Genomic DNA, 24,749 nt, shown 5'->3' on the forward strand with positions numbered 1-24,749 from the left:
TTAGATCAGTGATGCTTGACATAAGGAAATATTTTTTTTTAGCTTCTATATAAACAGATTGGCAATAATGTGAGTCACATGCATTGTGCACAGCTTCTGCATCCTATTTTCATTTACACTTTTTGCTTGAATTACTCTGATTTGTGTAGCTCTTACTATGTTAACAGTAGCTGTAAATGCTAAATAAAATAATTTATCTGAATCGCATGCATTTAAAGCTTCCATTTTTTTTGTCAAGTGCTGACAGACCCTCTCCCACATTGTTCCTGAGGTGTCAAAACTTTGCAGGAGCTGTTACCTGACAACTCTTTCTTCTACCTCAAAGGACTTTAAACAGATGTTTAAACTACTTTTGCTTTTTACCAGTATTTGTAGTAGGGAGATGTGTGTTATTTCTTGAATGTTGGCAAAATGTGTTTTTAAAAGTATTCTCCTTATAATGTAGCACAGAACAAAATAAATGTGACTTTCTGTTCTTGAATTTGGGTTAATAATATTTATTATCTTTCTAAGTACATGAATGACATTTTCTCACCATTACTGTATTGGCAACTGCAGTCCTGACTTGTTATATTGAAGTGTAAAAATACTTCATCCAAACCATAATATTTGAGAATGACAAATTAGTAGTTTTTCTGTGTTATGAACATTGCAGGATTTGTTAGATTGTGGTTTTCATTGTTTTTTGTAGGAAATGTATTTCACTTTTTAATACAGAGGAGCTCTCTGAGCATGTGGCCCAGACCGGTATGACCCTGACCTTGAGTAGCATCTTACCCTCACCAAGAATGATGCCACAATATGAAGACAAGATGATCAATTTCAACAATTGGCTTAGGTATTGGTGTCATTCAAAGGGGATCCAATGCCTGTCAGCCTGGGATGACATGCTCGACAAGCCACGATGCTTCACTAGGGACGGCTTGCACCTGTCACCCCTGGGCTTTCGGATATTGGCAAAGGCTCTTGCTACCCCCATAGTGCCTTTTTTAGGCAAGGCTCAAAAGACAAACCCACCTCCATAGGTATCACAAGGGATAAGAAACTAAGAGTAATGCTACTCAACGCCAGAAGTCTAAACCTCAAGATGCACACACTCAAAACTCTCCTTAGCATGGAGAACATCGATATCTGTGCAGTAACAGAAACCTGGTTCAAGGCTCCTGAGAGCACCCCAGCACTACCAGGTTATACCTCATACCATGCTTTTCGGCCCCAAAACTTGGACCGAACCAGAAAAGGAGGGGGAGTATCAATATTTGTCAAAGATACCCACACCTCCAGGTTGGTGGCACAGCACAAAGCATCAGAGACTATCCATGTGCGACTAACAGTGGGTAAAACTGCCTCCCAGTTTATAGCCTGCTACAGACCACCCTCCCAAACCCAGGAACCCCACTCGGCCTTCCTGAGAACACTGGAAAATATGAAGGTCTCTCCAAACACCATTATATTGGGTGACGTCAACTACCCAAACATAGACTGGGAGCATTACTCTAGCTCCAACACCCTAGCTCAAAGGTTCCTAGAATTTATAAACTCAAATGCTATGAAACAACTTGTTACCACTCCCACAAGAGGGGAAAACATACTGGACCTGATCATCACCAACATGGGGACTCTATGTTCCAGACCAGAAGTGTATCCCTCACTGGTAAGATCAGACCATAAACTAATCTCACTGGATATTCACATCCCGACCCCACCCCCTGCCCAGAAAACCACAGTGAAAAACCTCTCTAAAGCAAATTTCACACTCCTCAAAACCAAGGTGGAATCCTTCAAAGCCCCCGGGTCTGTGGAAAATACGGCCCAGACCATAGAATCCTTTATAAATGCATTCTATGAACACCTTCAGGAATACATGGATCATGCAATCCCAAATAAAACCAAGACCCAATCCTCCAAAGGCAGATGTCCTGTCTGGTGGACCCCAGCCATAAACAAACTATACAATAGAAGGAGGAAGCTACTACATGATAGAGCAAAATCCCAAAAAGGGAAGGCATCTCTGATCAGTGTTAGCAAAAAACTACGGGCACTCATAAAATCGTCTAAGGCCAGCTTCGAGAGAAAAATTGCACAGGACACTAAGGATAATCAAAAGGTTTTCTTTAGTTATGTTAGGAACCTGGGTGGGAATTCCCAGATATGCTCAGAATTAGTCCAAAATGACAAAAAATACACCGAACGCACAGACATTGCCAACATCCTAGCTGACAGGTTCAGTGCAAACTCCCCCCCCTCCCCACCAAAAGGGCAAATATTTATCCCAGCAGAGTGCTGCCCCCCTGACATCTCAGATGCTCAGGTAAGAGCCGCCCTCTCCAAAGCAAAAAACACAGCATCAATGGGACCAGACGGTGTCCCAGGCTGCGTCCTACATGAACTCCAAGAAGAGCTAAACCCAAACATAAAAGTACTGTTCAATCGCAGCCTTACCACAGGATATGTACCCAAAGAGTGGCGTACAGCAACAGTGGTCCCTCTCCACAAAGGTGGTGCCTCAACGGATCCTGGAAACTATCGCTCCATAAGCCTGACTAGCTTGGTCTGCAAAGCTATGGAAAGGATCATCATGGACCTCATAAAAAAAAAGATATTGGGGACCTACAGACACTGGATCCTACCCAGTTCAGCTTTGTTAAGGGCAATTTCTTTGAAACAGTCACCAAGGCCATTGACGAGGGGAAGGTGGTCCACACAGCCTACTTGGACCTCGCAAAAGCCTTCGATACAATACCCCACTCGGGCATTATAGATAAGCTCACCAGCTTAAATATAAACCCCTATGTCACTAGATGGGTTGCAAACTGGCTCAAGGACAGAACCCACATGGTTAGAATTGCTGGAGCCATGTCAGACTCCAAACCAGTTACAAGTGGTGCCCCACAAGGCTCAGTCCTGGGACCTCTCCTTTTCGGTATATATTTCTCGGAGGTACAGGCCAACACGGAAGGACTGTGGCTGACCAAGTTCGCAGATGACTGCAAACTGGGAGCTATAATCGACTCTCCAGCTGACACAAGCATCCTCCAAAAGGGCCTCATAGAAACAGACAACTGGTGCTAGAGCCATGGCCTCAAGCTAAACGCCAAAAAGTGTATAGTCATCCCCTTTGGCAAAAACAAAGTGCCCACAAATTACCACATAGGTGGTAATCCATTAAGTACGGAAGAATTAATTAGGGACCTGGGGACCCAAGTTGATAGCAATCTCTCATTTGACAACCACGTGGCCAAAGTGGTTAGAAAAACATTTTATATAGCCCACCTAATCATGAAGGGATTCACATCTAGATCAGGGGAGGTCATCGTGCCTCTTTACTCATCCCTCATTAGGCCCATAATTGAGTACAATGCCCCTTTTGGGATGTACCTTACCAGACACCTGCAGCAACTGGAAAGACCCCAAAAGTACCTCACCAAGAGGATCAAAGGGCTCAAACAGATGCCATATGCTGCCCAGTTAAAGAAACTCCAGCTCTACTCAGTGGCATACTGCCTGCTCGGAGGCGATCTGTGCCTGACGTATAAAGCCATGTCCAACCCAGAATTAATGGACATGCTGCACCTCAGAAAATCCATATCCTATCGAGCTACGTGCTCAAGAGACTTGAACCTCAGCACTGAAATAAATAGGACATGCTGGAGGGACAAATTCATAACCCAGAGGCTCCTTTCACTCTGGAATAAAATCCCAGTCCAGGTTAGGCAGAGTCCCTCATTGACTCTCTTCAAGAGGAATCTTGATGAGTGGATGGGGGATCGTAGGTTTACCCCGGGTATCACTTCTGTGTCACTGTTAGACAGAGGCACAGTATACTAACCTCGTAAAAGGGCATAGCAAAATTAATTTAAAATGGATGGCGAAAGCCAAACACACTCTGGCTAGGCTTATAAATGCCCTAGGGCAGATAGCCTAGTATGAACCTATGAACCTAATAGTGGATTATGGGTGAGCTGTTACCATGTATTACGTACTCTATGCTTTACTGAGATTGTGTTTTGGTGTTTTTTCCCCTATATGTCCTACATGCTCCACCAGCTAGCTACTGTGACCTATAAAAATAAATATAGGCATACATTAACACACATGCACCAAAGCTCATACAGACATATAAAAACATAGATTAATATATATGAATGTGTCTGACATACGTTACATATAAAACAGTCATTCAACCCTGGCTTAAACAAGGAACCTGTAAAAATTATTCACTATCTCACTGTTCAAATGTCGACACATGAAATGCTGAGTGCCAACAAGCTGGAAAAAAAGACTGAAAACACAGGGGAGAAAATTGCTCTTCTCCTTTGATCTTCTTTTTGTGGTGGTGGGGGGGCAAGCCTCCCACACACCCCAAAATTTTATATACTAAATAACGGATCACCATACCTCAGAGAAAAGTGAATATTTTGAGAAATGGGACCTCAGACTTCATATATGTAAATCTGATCTTTCTGCAATTTAGTCCCCGTATTTCAGGACTTGCTATAGCGGGTCCCAGTATTTCAAACTGTTACCTTATTCACCTCTTCTCTTTAGCATCTAAAATTTCCTGACACGTATCCATATTCAGCTTGATGCTTGCATACAGAAAATTGCTTCAGGATGTTCAACATAATGCTTGTTTGAATAACACCTCAAATCAATCATGTGTAGTCTAATCCTATCCTTTAACATCCTGGTAGACTGGCCAATGCAGAATGATCAACAACCACATAAAGCAATATATATATATATATATATATATATATATATATATATATATATATATATATATATATATATATATATGTGTGTGTGTGTGTGTGTATTACCCATTAAGGAAGACTAGTAATATGACAGTTGATTTTAAAAAAATAAGTGTTTATTATAGGGAACTCTGAACACAAAAAAAAATACTTACTTTGTACACACTGACTGCAGGGATATCACTCAGTCTGGTTATCCTGAATCAAGGCCACATTTAATTCACCCTTCTTAAAGGAAATAACATATTCAGATAAATTCCTCCCCCTTCAATAACCAAACAAGCATTATTTGGGTAACACAGGGGCCAAAATATTATCCAACAAAAGAACTGACTAATGTTTGTTAATGATTTGTCTAATCATAAATTATTTGTTCCATATCCCAGGATAAACCTAGCGTGGTCAGTTGATACAAAATTATCCATATATTATAATAACTCTTGTCTAATTATATAGTCTCTATTTCTTCTTTAATGCACTTAGCTTGATTTTACCCTTGCCCCCTCCCGAGACAGATTGTCTCACTAGATTCTCAGCCTGTTTCTCATATTAGCACTCCTCAATACAAACCCTAATTACCCTAATGAACTGGGATTTTGAAACACAATTTTTAATATGACCTCATTGACAGGTCTTAGATAATAGAAAATTTGTAGAAATCAGTTTGTAATGTATATCAGTCACCAAGAAAACATCAATGGTCTTAGTAACCTGTACACCAGAAAAGTAGATAGTAAAGAAATGAAACCTAATAATAAAATATATGATAAGTATAAGACTGATTATTTAAACAAATGCCTTTCCTGTTCCTTTCCAATCCATGTCATTCAACAGTTATCAAGGCATCTAAAAAATCCATTAATGCAAAAAAAATACATTATCTTTGGATCATGTATATAGTTTGTTTCAAATAACTCATAAATAAATCATCTTACAGAGCACAAACACTGTCCCCGTAGTTGTTCCCTTCAGTTGCAAATAAAAATTAGATTCATATACAAATACATTTTTAGTTAGTACCAGTTCAGTCAGCTGGACCAAAGAGTCATTAAATTCAAAAGTATGAATGAAAGCATTCTCCAGTCAGTAATGCAGATAATTTAATTTAGCTTCATGTAGTATAAAAAAAATGCTGTTCTGTGCACACCCCACATATCTTGTTCAAACATCAGTAGTATGTTGTATAAAGCCCTAGTAAGGGAACGCAAGGATTTCAAACATAAAACATAATTCCAAAAAATAACTAATGGGCTTGGTGAAACAGCCCCCACCTGATACTTTTGGTGTCCCAGGAGGATTAGGCCTCCCTGCCTGTCTCACACATGTGTGCTAACCCTAACCCTGTACATTATGTTACTAAACACCCTTTCCCTTACAGTCTCACTACAAAGACAACACTTAACCTAGGTTTTATAGTTGGGGTATGATACTGGGTATTTGTAGCTGGACTGAGCTTTTCATTATTTTGTGATTCGATATTTTGAGTGTTCAGTGGTTTGTGGTTTTGACGAAATTAAGTAATTTTTTCAATGACATGAGCATTCAGTCAAAAAAGCAGCTCTAGCTTAAGCTTCAAACTCCACAAATTCAGTAAAAAGCAAAAGAAGCTTCAGGAAAACCAAATTTTAATAGCCACACAAGGTTAGCGCTTTCATCTCTCCAACTTATCACACTTCCAAAGGAGACTTCATCAGATGGTCAGTCTGATGAAGTCTCCTTTGGAAGTGTGATATGTTGGAGAGACGAAAGCGCTAACCTTATGTGGCTATTAAAATTTGGTTTTCCTGAAGCTGCTTCTGCTTTTTACTGAATTTGTGAAATGAGCATTCAGTCAAACAAACCATAAACAAAGAATGATCCCAGACTACAACTCCACCCCTTTATCTGCATTGGAAATCAAAATCTGTAGATTTGTCAAGTTTTGTCAAAGAGGTTCATTCATCCTTATTTAAATTGTTACCACATCCCCTAAAAATAATAATCAATGTCAATCCTTCATGACCTCCTCTTCAGAAAGTTTCTCTCTAGGGAAACTAATGGGTAGAAAAGCAGATTCATTAAACTTAAAAGGTACAACATCAAACAACACACCTGTATTATCACTAATTATTTTATTGGCATAAAAAAATTAAAATTCGAAATTCTGCAAAACTTTTTTTAAATCAAGAAATTTATGACTGAAAAACAAATTGTGTTGGAAAAACTTTTAACCCTGTAATGTCCAATCAGTTCCATTTAAATTAGTTGCTGATAACTAAATCATTCACTTCATGATTTTTTCAAACAGTTGCTATCTCTTGAATGACAACATGGTCTGAGTGGGTATGTCCTACCTCCCCAATGATGTCTGTTGCCCACAAAGCGTTTGGAACTTTTTTGGGGTGGGAAATCCTCCCCTAGGTCACCATTCAACTTTGTCTCTATTTCATTAAAAGAGGAGCCCTCAATGGTCTGTGGAGGATCCCTATGCTGTAAAATAGAATGGCCCTGGTGGCTGGCCTTGTTTTAATCTGTGGGTGTTCTCCTTGTCAATCAAATAAAAATGGACATGCCTCCATTGTTCTTGTCACATAATCACACACAAGCACATACATAAACATCTCTAGTCAATTTCTTTATTTTGCACAGGTGACAAAGAACACATTGTCAGTAGACTGTCTGGGATGTGCTGGGCACACACAAGGGTTAACACCTCATAGGAGTGAGGGCTAAGGCATCGGCCTACATATGGTTAAACACCTACAGTGATAGGGATTGTAATCACTAATGAAAGGGACAGAGTGCCACAGGGTGAACTTTATCTAAATACAAATCATGTGCCCTGGGAAGGGAAGGGAAGGAATTGTGGCCTCCTGTGAAACAGACGGGGTAGCACTGTGGGACCTGGGAAAGAATACAGATTGTGTACTTTCAAGAGAGATGACCTTCTATAAAAGAGTGGGAGTGGCATTGTGGGACCTGGATGAGGATGCACTTCCTTATTGCCACCCACAGTGAGCAATGCTAGTACATCTGATATTTTGTTTGCAGAACCTAAATATATATATATATATTTTCTTAGTGGCTGCTCATTGGTCTGTTAAGTTAATACATCAATAACACCATGTACTAGCACAGAAAAAAGCCTGTCTCTGGGGCATAGAGGGATAAGGCCCTGACTACAACCCAGACAACCTCAGTTCAGCTAGTAGTTTGAGCAATGGAAGATGCAGGCTGTGGAGGATAGGCGTGAGCAGCAAAAGCTGGCTTGCCTATCATGGGGGGAGGAAATGGTGGTTCTTGTCAGCCAGTCATCACCATGCACTCAAAGGCTTGTATGTCCAGGACCAAAAACTTAGGCTTAGTGATCACAAGTCAGTGATGGTAGCCCTCATAGCTTGTGGGTGGAAGCATGCACAAACAAGGGGGGGGGGTTAGAGGATACCTAAGGTAATGCAGGGGCTCATATCAACCACTAGGGGCAGTGTTAGTGTCTTAACAGAGATGACCTCATTGCTAGAATGCCTGCAAGGACACAAACCACTTCCAGGTCTGCCTGGATGACCTCCTTTGGTTGGCTCTCACTCACTTACTGGGGATATCTAGTACAGGGGAATGAACAGCTCAAGACATACTTGTGAAGCTTGATAGTAAGCAGATGTGGACACTAAAGTTATATAGAGGGGAAAATGCCACTAAGGACCGTTTCTTCTTGTGAACTCACTTGTCCATATTCTTTTCTATGCAATCTCTTGTCTCCCACCTCTCACACAGACTGCATAGTATGCACAGAGCACCATATTATCAACAGCAACCTACTTGTCTGCTTTTCTAAACTGAGCTAGAAATTTATTTTGTTTTATTTTATTTATGTTTTGTTGACCAGATTAACCCCAGTGGACTGTACCTATTTTCAGAAAAGACCATGAGGTGAGCCCTCTCAGTAAAATACAGTTTATAATCATTTAAAAGTTTACACTGTACAATGTCAGTGATAGACATGTAGAACTTTGCAACTGTTATGGAGCTTTATAATTGTCAGATAGGTGTAGTCAACCAAATCCACTTGAAAATAATGGGAATAAGTGCCACGGAGGGTCCACAAATAGTTAAAAAATGATTTAATATAAATTTTTAAAGACCATTAAGTGCTTTTGTCTCCAGTGCAGAGACTTCATCAGAATAATAACACACCGACACAAGAACATGTTTTACTAAGTACAAATTTCATTGGCTATCAGTAAATCAATTCAATCAATTTTTTTTTTCTTTTCTGCTCCAAATTTTCGTGTGTGTGTGTGTGTGTGTGTGTGTGTGTGTGTGTATGTAATTGTTAGCCAAGATAAAAATTCTCTTAGTAAATTTTAATACTGCAAGTTTCTCAACTCAGAGTGAGGTGGGGAAATTCCCGTGAAGCAAGTGTTCATAATCTTACTCTGCAGCTATTTAATGTGACAATTAATTGGGTGTGGGTAGTGTTGGTCATGTTCCAAGTTGGCAGTGTTATTTGCTTTAAGCTCTTCTAAGCAAACATCTCACAAATATCATTGTTTCAAGATAATGGCATAGATCAAAATACCATAGTCCCAGTCCCTGACATATTATTTGGTATCAGTGGGGCCAGTTATTAATTGGTGACATAGATTAGCATTGTAAGCCTGAGCACATTGCAAGGGCTAGGGGGTATGTAGAAAGTATTGCATTTGATGCTGTCTGTTCTGTAGGTTATGTTATCTCAAACTCTTCCATCTGTATTTCTAAACAATCTCTGCCCTGGAATTTCTAGGTCTCACCCAGTCCAGAGACTGATACATGTTTCTGTGATATCAGCAATGTCAACAGTGATTCCTGCATCATTGCTTGTCAACACCCCCCCCCATTTCATCACTGATTCATTGCAGTGCATTGTAATACTACCAAACCTGATTTAGTCACCACTGTTTGTTCTTCACGTATGTCCTTTTTCCATGTTTCTTCCCTTTCCTTCTCTAATGCCTTGAGAACTTAACCCCTCTTCAGTTTTTTAATATTCTTTCCAGCTGTCATACTGGTTTCGAGGTAACATCATAGGGCTGAACTTTTCAAATCAGCTATGAACAACATTGTCATCTGGGCCAAGATGGATCCTGTACATGACATAGAGCTGGACTCAGCATCAGAGTTTCTCTCAATTTTTTGATAATTTCTAGCCCTTCTCCCATATGCACTGCCATTGTCATTCATTATATTACGTAATTCTCACCTTCTTTGGCATGTTGACTGCTGTCACAGGTAACACATCTGAGAACAGTACATCCAAATCTGAATCCCAATATCTTTGTTTCTCATCTCTGGCTTTGCTTTTTATTACCTCATATTTCTCCTTTGTTGCATCATTGGTGCCTACATGAAACAAAACATGTACCTATCCCTGGTCCTTGGTGACCACCATTCTCCCACCATCAAAACGCTGTGTCCATTTTCACTGTAGCATGGTATTTCTTATCTCTCTTGCAAGGACTCATTCACCCACTACTGGTTGAGTCTTCATTCCTCTATTATGCTTCACTTCCTGCTCAAGCCACTAACACTTTTAATGCCAATATTGCCCACCCTCATCTTGCACCAGCCCATATCCCCTCATTGTTTGGTTGTATCCCTTCCTCTTGCTGATCCCCTTTACTTTCCTGGCATACTCTAATAAACCCTAGCAAAGCTCCATTTCCTCTCATTCTTTTCAGTCACCTCCTCTTATTTCTCCTCTTTCTTCCTTTCCTTCCTTGCTACCACTTAAAGGTTATCTCTCCTCTGCTGTATCCCCATACTGGACACTATTTCCCTGTTCCTTTCACCCTGACTTTTCTATCTAATTATCCCTTCCTACCCACATCTCTCCTCCTCTCCTACTGTTGTTATCTCCTGTATGGCCACTTGTATCTCTGTCTTGCTTTTATCTCTTGTCACCATTATCTCTCCTTGCAGTTCGATCATGGCTTCATCTCCTACCTCCTTCTCCTTCCTATCTGCTGTGACTACGTATCAAGACTACCCCTTTTAGTAATTTTCTTCCTGTGCTTCTTGATGACCTCCTTTTTTACTTACACATGTCACAAATAATGTAATACCCATACTGTTTTCTGCTGTACCTTGGTGTCCATTCAGGACTTCAATTTTCTGTAATATTCTGCAATCCAGCAGCATTTGCTACAGTCAGATCTTTTTATTATGAAGCAAACTGAGACCCTTTGTACCCCACATTCTGCACTTTTTCCACAATCCCCTAAGCAGTGCTACCTTCCCACACTATCTGATTTCATTTCCTCTATCCATCCATCCTTATTTGCTGTCACAGTTGTGTCACACTTGCCATATTACTCCATTCAGCCTAGCAGTAATGCCACTGCAACTTGTTTCTACCTGCTACTTATAGTCTTTTGCATTCTTATAAAGGTCAATGTTATTTTTGTTACCTAAACTTTATGTAACTACAGACATAATAACTGCTGCCATTAGTAAAATTAAAAAAAACTTAAGTTCTGTGGTGCTTTCCTATGCGGAATGTGCATATATGTATGTATGTAATATATATAGGTTCCTACAAACCATCAATGTCAACATTTCATAGTGAAAAAAAGCCAGTACAGCCAATCAAAAATCAGTTGATTGCACATACCAGTTTTTTTTTCAGTATGATATTCCAGTATGGTTGGGATCTGAATTTATCCTTTCTCCAGTGTACTGTTGGAGTCTCAACTACATTTTTGGATGCAGAACAGGCTAAGGAGGAAATAAAAAAAGTTTATCCAACAAAAAGTGTGACAGTAAACAGAAGAAGACTTTTCAATCTTCTGGCAACGAAGCTCACAGAGAGACTTTGCCAGTGTTAGCTTTTCCAGTGTTCCAAAGAAAAACTCTTGAATGACAGAAAAAAGCACACGAGTTGAGAAGAAAAATCAGGGGCAACTTGGACTTGAACCAGAGTCTAAGACTGAAAGATCGAGATGAACAGGATGAAGACCAGTAACACAGAAGTTAGTGAATAAATGGGAGACTATAAAGCATTAGTCACATTTGTGAAATATGGCTTTGCGAGAAAATTTGTTTTTGAAAGAAAGGACTTTTGCTGACTTTGTTAAATTTGTGGGAAGATTATTAAACATATGCACCACTTTGTCATTAATGTTTAGAAGGACACTAAAAGGAAAAAATAACTGCAAATAAAACATTTTTGTTCCTATTGGAATTTGTATAAAATATTTCATGATATGATTATTAATGCAGTGTAGTGTGTATCAGTGGCATTTAAAATATGAGGGGTGTCTTTTCAGAGACTGTTACATGTGTTAAAGATATTAAAGATATTAAAGCAAATAAACACTTTTTACCTGTAAGAAACACAAGCTCTACAGTATAACAACTGTAAGGTAATATGTTGTGATCTTGGACTGCTGGGATAGGAGGCAGGGTGTAAAAGTGCATTATACGGGTCTATATTAGAACATTGAAGTTTCAAAACTTCGAATGTTCTAATATCGACCCTTATTCAGTGAACGCTGAAAATAGCAAAGCTACAGTACACTGAATTTTTTTCCTAGGAAAAGAATTTGGTTGTCCGTTTCTGTTACTTTGCTATTTCAGCACTGTGGTGGAAAGTTACAGGTCAGATTCAGGTAAGTTTGCAATTGGGCACAGGTTAGGTGAGTTAGGGTTAGGGCACGGGTTAGGTATGTGTGCGATTGTGTGGACATGAGGGTTAGGGCGGGTTAGGTGAGTTAGGGTTCGGGCGTGGGTCAGGTAAGTGTGCAGTTGTGTGGACGTGAGGGTTAGGGCAGGGTAAGTGAGTTAGGCTTAGGTGCGGGTGAGGTGAGATAGTGATGGACCTTAGGGTTAGGGTTTGGGTTAAGGTAAGTGGATAGTTAGTGGTGTATGTACAGTTTAATGTAGGGTTAGATGTAAGATTTTAGGTGTATGTGTGTGGATTGCTGTTTGTTTGGTGTGTTTGTGTTGTATGTATGTGTTTTGGAACAGCAAATTTAAATTTTTTCCCTAGGAAAAAATTCGCTGTTCTGCATGTTCGATGTTGTAAGCGTTCGCTGAATAGGGATTGATATTAGAACATTCGAAGTTTTGAAACTTCGATGTTCTAATATAGACCCAATTATACTATATGTAAAATTAAGATAATTTCTCTTATTTTCACGTGTGGTTGTCTAGCTTAATGTCCTTGGGTTAAGCTGTAAACAAGTGTTTTGTATGCAAATAGATTTGAAAATATGACAAATTTATGAAAGCCATGAAAAATGCCAAGTTCCTAGCATCTGCAAAAATATTAACTTGTTTTTTCCATTGAGAAATGTTCTCATTGAGAGTGAAGAAGTTTGCAGCTGAAGGCAGTTGTACTTTCTGTTCTGAGTGAAATTCACAAAGATTCCATCAAGCAACTGTATAGATGTTAACTACTTTTTTTTCTCATTACTGACTACCTTTACATGGAGATGAGCTGTCTGCAGGTGCAAGCAATTAATCTTGAGAATTCTAAGCATTCTTTTTGAGTGAAATGCAAAATTTAAATGTAAAATGGCAGACAGTTCAGTGTAAAATAAAGTTAGAAATTACATGAATATAAGATTCCAGCCTCCCTAGCAGACTGAATACTTTAATGCATTTAATAGAACAGTGTAAAATTTACTTTTATTTAAAGAAAGCCAGTGCATTTTTCTTGAACTAAAAGCTAATGTTTTCTGAAAGGAGACATGCTGTTTTTCTCACCTTGTAGGAGAAAGAGTTAAGAAGAGAACAGACACCAATTAGTGTAAGTAGGAACACTAGCTGTAATATAGGCTTTAGTATGGGTAACTTTAATTTTAGGTTAGGTAATGGCTGTAGGTGCAGCTGTTGATTTGGGCAATCTTTCCTATATGGAGGGTTGAACTTCATTTGTCTGAAGACAAACATAGTTTTATGTGTTTGTTCTAAGTTAACAGGTGATGGGATTGTTCTGAAAATGTATTTCATTTTTTGTTTGAGGGTTTTCATTAAAACAAAACATCTTGAAAATATGACATAGGTTCATATGTTGATGAGAGGAAAAAACTGTATAAAAGATCGGCCTTCAAAACAGTAGGGTGTGTATGTAAGGTAAATGTTGGAAGTATACATTTAAAAAAACTGTCATGTATATGAGGTGGGAACAATAGCTTTTTATCATAATGGCTATATTATCCATATTATCTTGGAACATGAATGGCCTTATTGGTACAGACAAAAAGGGAAGTGTATTGAATTATATAAACGAATGCAGATTACAAATAGCAAGGCTGCAGGAGACATATTTGGAAAGAAATGAGCATGTGAATTTGAGAAAGAAAGGAATTCAGGATGGATATTTAGCAGAATATTAAAGACAAAGGAAAGGGGGAGCCATAATAATACTGATTGCTAGAAGAGGCACCAATAGTGATAAAAGAGGGGAAAAAGACAGTAATAGTAGATTTGTGGTGGTAAGGGGGTAGTGGCAAGGAAGGGGGATTATGCTGGCATGTATTTATATTCCACTGAAAACTGCTTTATAGAGCTTAAAAATGTGGAGAAATAATGAGCTTTCAGCAGGGAATATTACTTATAGTTGGGAACTGGAACTTCATTTACAACAGTGAGTATGTATTAGAGGGACCTAGAAGGGAAATTATAACAAAAGAGGGTTGATTCCTGAAGAATTTTATGAAAAATATTTGATATGTAATTCATTAGTAGGAACTCAGATAAAATTTACACATTATTCCACAAGGTACAATAAGTGGGCTAGACTGTATAAAAATTATATTTCATAGGAACATGTGCATTGGATTGAAAGCTTTGACACCCATCCAGTAACTGTTTCTGATGTTGCACTGATAAAAGCTAAGGTAAAATTCAAGACAATGAAGTAAAAAAGAGGCACCAGTGCTTACCCACCTACTGTTAAAAAGAGAGGAATTTAAGGAATGGGTAGTGGAAATTATTCAAGAGTTATTAGAGAAGACATAATTTTCTTCAGACGTGATAGCTAGTGAGTGGAGTAAAATGAAAATGGAATTTAAAAATAGGTTAGAAGTAAAAGATAAAGATATGGTTAAGAAGTAATAGGAGTTATTTTGAGGGGCTTTTAAAGGTTAAAATATTGCAGAAGGAGGGGGAAACATAGAGCAAGAAGATGCATTACTGCAGAGTGCTAAAGAGAAAATAAGACAGTATTTGATAATATGTACGAGTTAGAAAGATTGCTGTTAAGCAACTATTTTTTGATAGCAACTCCAGAGCACAAAAACTTTTAGCACAACTACTTAGGAAACAGAAAGTAGAAACGGTCATTGCCAAACTTAGGGAGTGTACAATAAGAAAATCAGCCAATGATCCTTTAGAGGTTTTAGAGATATTTCAGAACTTTTATGAAAATTAGTAGAAAGTAGAGAAATGTGGAAATTAAAGTAGAGCACAAATGGAAATATTTATGGATGCCTTGATTAGGTCAAGGTTAGAAATTAATGGCATACAACAACTAATAGTTAAGATAGGAGAATTTGATATAAAAAATGTTGCATATAAAAAATACAAGAAAGTCTCCAGGAACAAATGTGAATGTCTGGGGGTTAGTTTTAAAGAAAGTGATAAAGATTTGGGAGATTTTGTTTAACGGTATTTTAAAAATGAGGTGAAGCACCAATATTGTGGAAAAAAAACTGTGGTGGCTATATTACCCCAAGATGATAAAGACCCATAAGATCCATCTTCATACAGACCCATTTCGATTTTAAACAATGATTATACAGTGTTTATATTTATACTAACTAAAAGAATCAGGAAGATTTTTGCCAAAACTGAAATATATGGATCATTGTGGTTTTGTGGAGTGGAGGCAAACATTTGACAACAAGGATGATCCAGAAGGAAGCAGAAAGTAATAAAATATCACTGTTGGTGGTGGGTCTTAATGTAGAGAAACCATTCAACAGACCAAGCTGGGATTTTATGAGTAGGACAGTGGAAGCATTTGCATTTCCTAATGCAATATAAATGCTAATTAGGAGGATGTATGAAGGGCTGAAGGCAAGAACTAAAGTTGTGTTTGAACACGGGAACCAGGCAGGGGTATCTTCCTTCCTCTTTGTTATTTCCTTTATATTTAGAGCCATTGGCAAAGAAAATAAGGGACTCAGAAATTCAAGGATATAATTTGTATGGTAATCATGAAAAGTTGTTGTATTTGCAAATAATATTATTTTGTGCCTGATAAATCCATAAAAGGACATCTCAGTGTTGTGGAACATTTTGAGACAGTTTCAAGTCTTTTTGGGATATAAAAGTAAAAATAAAGATAAAGCAAAGGCTATAGCCATAAAATATGTGATCACACACAAACTGATTCAGCAATATCCATATTTATGGGGAAACTATAAGATGAAGTATTTAGAAGTATAGATTAAAAAGGCTTCTGTTATGGCAGCCAAGGATATGTGGGAAGAGACTAAGCAAAAGATAATACAAAAACTGAGAAACTGGAAGCTCTTGTTAATGGATATGGGTAGTAAGATGCAAGCAGTAAAAATGTTTTTAGTCCCTTTAGTTTTATAAACTGGTCAGGTATATTTTTATTAACCAGTGGAAAAGTTGTGGACAATAATTAATAAAGAGTTGAAAGAATTTATCTGGGAGGGGAAGAGGGCAAGAGTTAGGTGGAATAAATTGATCCTTCCAATTGAATGAGATGGTTTAGATTACCTGATTTGAAAGGATACTTTAGAACTACACAGTTAAAGCACATATATATAATAATCAGAAGGCTATAATTCAAATTGGAAGGGGATGATGATAAAGCAGGGGGGGGTTCAAGAAATAAGGAGAGACTGGAATTTTGGATGCAGATCCTTAAGGAGAATAGTAACAACCATACAGAATATTATATTCATAAAATAGAAGAAAGTATGCTAAGAATTAAGCCAACACAAGAATGCAGAAAGGAAGTTTTGACAATAGGGATGACTGTAAGTAGGGGTACAGAAAACAGGCAAGAGGAGTTGTAATTTACTAAATAAAACTGTCAAAGTAACCAAGGTATTAGGAATAAATAACGAAAGAGGGAAAGGTAATAGAATCAGATGAGACCAGGAGAACATTTGGACTGCAGATTATATACTACCTTCCCTACCAGGGATTTGGTATCAGAGTATATGCAAAGAGACAGGGATAGGGGAATCCTAAGAGTAAGACCTGCTCTGGTAGAGTTTTTAGTAGAATCTAGAACAGAAGCACAGAAGCTGCTGTTAAAAAGGGGGCAATTAACAGGGCATATAAAATATTGCATGATAACTACAAGAATTAGAGGAGTTTTGCTTAGAAGTGTTTGCATAGTTGTTTTTTATACCCCAAGCAGACTTCAAAGAATTTTTCCCCAGGTAGATAGCAAATGTTGTAGGCATGATGGGAAAGAAATAAGTAACTTGGAACATACACTTTGAGAGTGTAATGAATTGGAAAATTTGTACAAATTCCCTACAGTGTACTTGAGATGGGAAACAGGATCTGAATTGCCTAGCTATAGTAAGGTGTTATTAAGTTTAATTTTCTTGTCTTCCAAAAAAGCAGTTACCAGAAAATGGAAGTGGAAATCTAAACCAACTGTATTTGGAGCTCTGAATATTATAAAACAGATGAACTGGAAGAGTTATCTTTAGAAAAGGGAAGGAACAAATTACACAGAAATAAATGGAAATTGCTGGAACAATACATGCAGAATAATGTCCAGGAGAATAAGGAGTGAGGTTTAAGGGAAGGTAGGAACTGACCAAATTATGTAATTTGGACTGATGATAGCTATAAAGAAAGAAAAGATGTGTGATGCATAATGTATGTAAAAGGAAAAAATGCTAATTTTTTTTCTTTTCTGTTAAGGTATATTTACCTGTTTCTTAAGTGATAGTTTAATAAAGGTTTTTTAAAAAAGTATTTTCTTCCTTGCTACAAAGATTTGGGTTAACCTGTCTATAATTCCCATCTTCATTCTACTTCTGGATGTGTAAAGTGGAATCATGCCTACCTTCATCCAGTCTGAGGAGCCATGCCCTGTTCCCATGATCTAGTAAAACATTCTGATAGTGGTTCCACTAGTTTCGCTCATACTTATTGAGAACTCTTAGACAAATCACAAAGATAAGGTGTTCCCCAGTTCCCCCTTTTTGTATTTGAAGACAGCTCAGCAAAAGTGGTGCTTTACTGCTGAACATCTCAGTGTTCTGCATAAACTGCAGCATTGTTGTGACTGCTGACATCAACCACAGTGGTACAGTGGTTAGCATTGCTGTCTCACAGCAAGAGGTTCTCCAGTTCAATTCTCGGCTTCTGTGCGGTGTCTGCATGTCCTCCATGTGGTTGAGTGAGCTTTAAAGACATGCAGGTAGGTGCGTGTATGTATGTGAGTGCCTTCTGTGAAGGTTAGGCACCTGGCTGGCAACTCAACACTGCAAAAACACCACTGCAAATCAATCTGTGGACCGGAGATCCACTGTGGCGACCCCTAACCAGGAAAAGCCAAAAGACATTGTATTGCTTTGCTTGTTGTGGCTACTGACATTGATTGATTGACAGGCAAAATGGTAAAAAAAAACGTTCTGCCCAATTTTGTCACTAAGTGGTAACATGATAGGAAATAAAATAATCTGATTCTAATTTTACCATAAAAATATAACAGTTTGTTTATTCACCTTCAGTTTAACCTTTGTAAGGGTGACAATAGTGACATAAATTTCAGTTCAACTAGTTTGCAAAGCACCTTTGGTGGTTGCTATTAGAGTTAAACTGACAGCTGAGATTAAATACACAGAATTCATGGATCTGTCTGTATAATACTCAAATGCACCCACTGTTGTGTGGCTGCAACCTTTTTCTAGGTTGAAGGGAGCAGTAATGAGTAGGATCTTTACAGCTATACTCCTGCCAGATCATTCAGTTAAAGTGGAGGGGGCACTAGTATGGAGCAATCATAACTTGTCTGTTAATCCAGCTGGTATCACAAAATGATTCTGGGAAAATAATGCACATATCAATTTGCACAAATGCAGAATAAAGCAGAGCCATTTTCTCAAGGAAAGTCATATTGTGTTGTACTATCTTCTGTTTATGTACTAAATTGTATTACATCTCACAGAAAAGACAATACGACTTTGAGTCCATATTCAACACAAAATAGTTCGTGATATTAAATGAATACATACAGACTTTATATAGTTTTCCATCAGAAAAATGCAAACATAATTAATATAGCTCAATATTTGGCTTGCAATGTAGTGGTACTGCATCCCACTGTCCACTTGTTAGTACTAAGTGTTCTGCAGTTCTTTAGTGATGAAATAGTTCACAATCAACTGCAATTTACAGCTAAAGCACTTGTAGCATAAAAATGGAGGAACACAGACAAAGCAAATATTTGTGTCGCCACATATAGGATATGTATGAGGAAACATAGTTACAGCGAGGGACAAGTTTTATGACTTCCTGGGTTTGAGAGTAAATTAGAAAATTGTTTAAAATTAGTGGCCCTGGTGGTCCTTTTCTGTCATAAAGTTCTGTTTTATGTTTCTACATGGGGGAAAAAAGTTGACTTTTATTCTTCTAGAAAGAAAATGCTCTCACCTGTGTGCATTCAGGAGATCATTTCTTAACTGCTTAGACTGTGTTTTCTGAATGAGGTTGTCCCTCACTACTTTTTCAAGAGATGATGTCAGTTCCTGGATACGACTCTTCAGTTTCTTTTCTCTATCACGTAAAATCAGTAAAAACAGAAAAAAAATAATTCTTAAAGTGGACTATAAATAAAAATGTATTTTCAGCAAGGATCATTGTGTTCAGAACTTACAACACCCCAATTAAAGCAGATTGGTAATGAAGATGCAACAGACTAACATACACAGTGATTCATTTTTCTATTATTAATTGCATACCAGACATAACTGTTACTTACAGTAAATATAAATCTACTGTGTTGGCCCATCTGTGTAGGGGGCAGGGTATCTGTCAGCGCTGCTGGTGACCCAGGATCAGTTAGTGACCTGGGAGGCCAGAGGGGCAAATGAATGGATGATCAGTTTGAGAGTCTGAGGGGCATCTTGCCTACTCTTAGGAGTAGGGAATGGGTTCAATATCACATTCCAGTAGTTTAATCAGGCAGAGAAATTGCAATTGCATTTGATGTTCCTGAGACAACTGTGCAGACGAAATGCAGTACATGCATAGCAGGATATCCCATATTTCTTAAGTCAGATGTACCACAGTATGAGGAACATTCCTCATTTCGAGTCTTAAACATTCCATCTTTCACACTGTTCCACTCTTAAAAGTCTGCATCACATTCCTTATTGAGAAATTCTTTAAAAGATATCCATGAAAAATAATATTAAGTCATATTAACTCATCAAATAGCTTTTTGTAAGAACACAAAAAAGTTATGAACCCAGGTGTGAGCATCCTAGATGATGTTGTAAGTGTTCCAAATTATGGCCTTTTGTTCCAAATTGTGAGAAAGTGTTACATGTTTGAGTGCTATGGGATGCACATAAAACATAGTACACCACTGCATCCCTGGTCCCCAAGAGAACTTACGAGGTTAAGTCTTAGTAAGAAAAGGAAGGAGATTGAAGATTGAGAAGAAGTGATGGCCAGCAGAAGATTATTTAGCCAGTATAGAGGGCTATAAATAAATAATACATCAATAAATGTTTTTCGGCTTTTCCCTTAGGGGTCACCACAGCAGATCACCGGCCCTCAGAATGGTTGGCAGTGAGGTTTTACAGTGTCGAGCTGCCAGCCTGGCACCCAACCTTCAAAGAAGGCACACACACGCACCTACTGCATGTCTTTGAAAGGATTCTGGAGCACCCATTCAACCACAGGGAGGACATGCTGACTCAGCACAGAAGGCGGTCATGTCGAGAATCAAACTGGAGAACCTCTTGCTATGAGTCGACAATTTCTGCACCACTGTGGCCTACCAAATAAATACATCAATAAATAAAACTAACCAAAACCTTAAACTCAGGCCTATGGTTCTCTTTCTTCAAGTTTCTTTCTTGTTATGTAGACACCTTCCGTATGCAGAACAATGTAAAGCTGTTTGAACAGATGCAGCAGAGTATCTCATTATATCTAAGTCCTCAGTCTTTTATTTTTGGAAGAATTGCATATTTTCTCCACAAAATAAACTCGTTTACTAATGTAAAGAACATTTTGCAACATAAAACTTAATGTTTTCATAGTCTAGCAATTTCTATAATACAGAAGCAACACTGTCTTCCTCACCAAATTAAACTTCATTCAGCTTTAAAACATTCACATCAACATGAGGTACTTAGAAACTCAGTATTCTGAAATGAGTGTGGTGCTTGTGCCCCACTACTTCCACAAAAGGAAAGCAGAGCATACTTTACTGTATGTTCTTCTAGTGTACCTCAGTGTTAACTGTTTATTTATTTATTTATTCATTGGTAGGGTCCCACTACGGCTGTCTGCCATAACTGATAGTTGGACCCTCTCCCCAATCATCTCTTTTTTGATTTCCATCACATATCTGACTTGTTCCTTCAGAATGGGGCCCCATGCCTAAGTATGGGAGATTCCTGGCTGTAAGAAGTCTAGGGAGAAATGCATATGAGGAGATCTGAGCTCCCGAGTACTCCAGCATTCAGACAACTGCAGAGGGGTTTTTGGATACCCCAGCTAATGTCTCATCTTGTTTCTCATATCTATCACATATGTGCATGCTTCCGGACAAGTGTCATTGTCTCCACCAATTACAATTCATCTTTTGGCTGAAACCCCACCTGTCTCATTGGGATAGGACAGTTATCAAAATTGTGGTTTTTCCCTGTCCCTCTGGCTGACCCCTTAGGGATAAGGATCACTAATAAAACCCATTGTTTTATTTTAGAATTCATGTTAAATACATTTTACTCTATTCTGCACTGGAAAAATGAATACATCTACAATCAATGTTATTCTGTAGGGCCTTAAATAGAGGCTAGACATAATGATTGAGTTTCACAGCATATTTTGAGAGTAGATGATTATTGCTAACCAGCTATTTATAGTAATTTGGTAGCACCTTTTATTTACTGCAGAGAGGAAGTTATATTTTTCATGTGATCATACTGTGACACCACACCAGAATGTTATACAATAATCTGTTTACTGGATCTGAAGCTATAATGTTGTTACAGTAAGTAAAATACAATATTATCTTGTCTGCTTAGGTTGTATTTTTGAAGTGGGAATAACCTACAGGGCACTAAAAGTTCATTTGCTTTTGAGGGGGTCAGGAAAAGCAGCACTGATACAGTGCTTTTTTGAACTGAGTATATTATTTTGCATACACAATGTTTAGCCGCAAAGTAAAGTGTCAGAACGTGACTGAGGTTAATGTGAAAGAGAAATTTGTTTGTTGTTTTTGTGGAACCTGTTCCACTATGCATATCTCTCAAGATCTTAGCACAAGAAATCTGAACAAAGCCTGACATTTTAAATATTGCTTTTATAAACTTAGAAAGTTGTTAGAATAACAGGATTTGTGTTGGCATGCATTTTATGAAGGATATGAAGTTTGAAACTCAAATACATGTCATTATCTAGTGACTTTAATCCTTACATCATCCCAGTGATTTGTCAAAAAACACAATGTTTATGAGGAAGAGACCAAAAATATAAAGCAAAAATCTGAACATTCTGCAAAAATCTGTACATTTGAGAGGTATGAATAAAGACAGCATCTGGTTGCTGAGAAGAAACCTCAGCTTAACAGTTTATTTAGGATGTCATATTTCTGCAGTACATCATTCAACTTCTTCTCCACTCCCTTCACTTGCATTCACCTGTCAGTATTTTGGAGTCCGGGTTCAGTTCCGGTTTACACCAAGAACTTGTAATCTTCAGGTCAGAAGGCAGCCACACTACCAAGTAAACAACTAACCTTCCTAGTTAATTAAAACATCAGAACACACATTTTGGAATTAGGGAAGCTGTCCATGACCTCCCTCTTCATATTATGTATAGCTCTGGAGTTGATTAATGAAGGCTGAGTGGGAGTATATTTTTGATTTTTGGCATTTCTGGACTAATATGTAAAGGCCATCAAAATTCCTTTTGGCAGCCTTATACTGACTGCATTTATAAGCTGTTTTGTATTTTATGCGATAAGTATGTATGTGTGTGTGTGTGTGTGTGTGTGTGTGTGTGTGTGTATGTATGTACACACTCACACACACACTATATATATATATATATATATATATATATATATATATATATATACATGTTATGTACACACTCACACACACACCCATATATATATATATATATATATATATATATATATATATATATATATATATATATATATATATAAAACATTTTTTTTATTTGTACTTTGAAGACTAGAGGTCCACTGTGGCAGCTAACTCATTTGTTTTATTTCCTGCTGGAGTCAGTTTTGTTTGGAATGTGTTTGTTCTCCCTTCATCTGCTTGGGTTTTCCTTGACTTCTTCAGCCCCCCGCCCGTGTGCCAAAACATGGAATGTGGACTGGTGGCTCCAATATGAGGTGTGTGTAGTATGCATCTATGTGTGTGTGTTGTGATGGACTGGTTGTCTATTCTACCTTACACATATTGCTTGCCATAATGGGGTCCTCAAGAGTATAAACTGTATTATACAACGGCCCCCCCCCATTAATATTCAAAAACGTGCATGCTGATTGGTCAGCGTGCACGTTGTAAATCAGAGTTATAGTAATGGAAAAAGGTCCGGTCACCCAGACTTTTTCCATTACTATAACTCTTTTTTTACAGCAACGGAGACCGTAAGATCTCCATTGCTTCACACTGCCTCTCTATGTTAAATGAGTTTAACATAGCGAGACAGTTTGTAAAAAGCAACGGAGATTCTCCGTTGCTTTTTTTAAAGCTGTCTCGCTATGTTAAACTCCTTTAACATAGCGAGACAGTTTGTAAAAAGCAACGGAGATCTTGCTTTCTCAGTTGCTTTTGCTCACAGCTCTGACGTACTGTATAGGCATACGTATGCGCAGTATATCAGAACTGCCACAGAATACCAGACAGTTGCGGAAGGGCAGCAAGGAGGCATTATACAATGCCATTATTTAAGAAAAGTAATTATTTTTTTCTTCAATAATGTCATTGTATAATAGCAATAACCCACTTCTGGGTGTGGGTAATGCTGGATTTACCTACAGTTGGCTTTGTTTGCCCACTCGGGCTTCACCCTCGTGACCAAACCACACCAACCGTGGGTAAATCCAGCATTACCCACACCCAGGCATGGGTTATCGCTATATTAAACAGTTAAGAAAAAACAAATGAATGCAAGAAGAAAACCCATCAGATGAGTTCTTTGCACTTGCAGTTGCAGCAAGTACACTGCATGTTTTATATATATATATATATATATATATATATATATATATATATATATATATATATATATATATATATATATATATATATATACACACCTGTTGCTAATGACAATGGAAAGAGATCATTTGCATATCTAAAAAGAAAAATAAATTAAACAAAAACTGCTATGTGAGAATGCTTACCTGTTTGCAGTTTTCTGGTAAATAAATGGGAAAACAAACCTTGTTACTCTAGCAGTTTTCTAACTTTATAAAAGCATTATATAAAACATCTCCCTATTTTTGGCCTTTGTCCCCCCCATATTGTTGGGTTTTGCCCATATTTCTTGCAGCAAGAGGTTGAGAGGTATGAGATTCTCTACTAGCTGTGGAATCAAATCTTGTTGGAGACTTGAACTTTGAGGACACTGCGGACACTTTTGCATAAAAAAAAACTCAGGCTCAAAAGGTTTCTGAGTCACTACAATGGAATGTACAGTGTTGCAAAGAATGGGTTTAGAAACAAAGTTACTGCTGTACTGTTAATGAAGAAAAGATTTTGGAACAAAGGTCATAGCTGTACTGGTATGAACAGGGTTTAG

At 37.9% G+C, this 24,749-nt stretch overlaps 1 protein-coding gene across 1 annotated transcript in view; it reads right to left on the reverse strand.

Annotated features, from left to right (window-relative positions):
- Positions 1-24,749, reverse strand: part of LOC122817598 (colorectal mutant cancer protein-like) — a 212,937-nt gene that overhangs the window by 2,921 nt on the left and 185,267 nt on the right. Inside the window, exon 14 of the mRNA XM_044090636.1 lies at positions 19,380-19,502. Within this exon, the coding sequence (XP_043946571.1) occupies positions 19,380-19,502 (123 nt within the window). The remainder of the gene's footprint in view (positions 1-19,379; positions 19,503-24,749) is intronic.

The sequence above is a fragment of the Protopterus annectens genome, chromosome 13.part0 (genome assembly GCF_019279795.1).
Source record: "Protopterus annectens isolate FY-2018-M chromosome 13.part0, PAN1.0, whole genome shotgun sequence".
Lineage (NCBI taxonomy): Eukaryota > Metazoa > Chordata > Ceratodontiformes > Protopteridae > Protopterus > Protopterus annectens.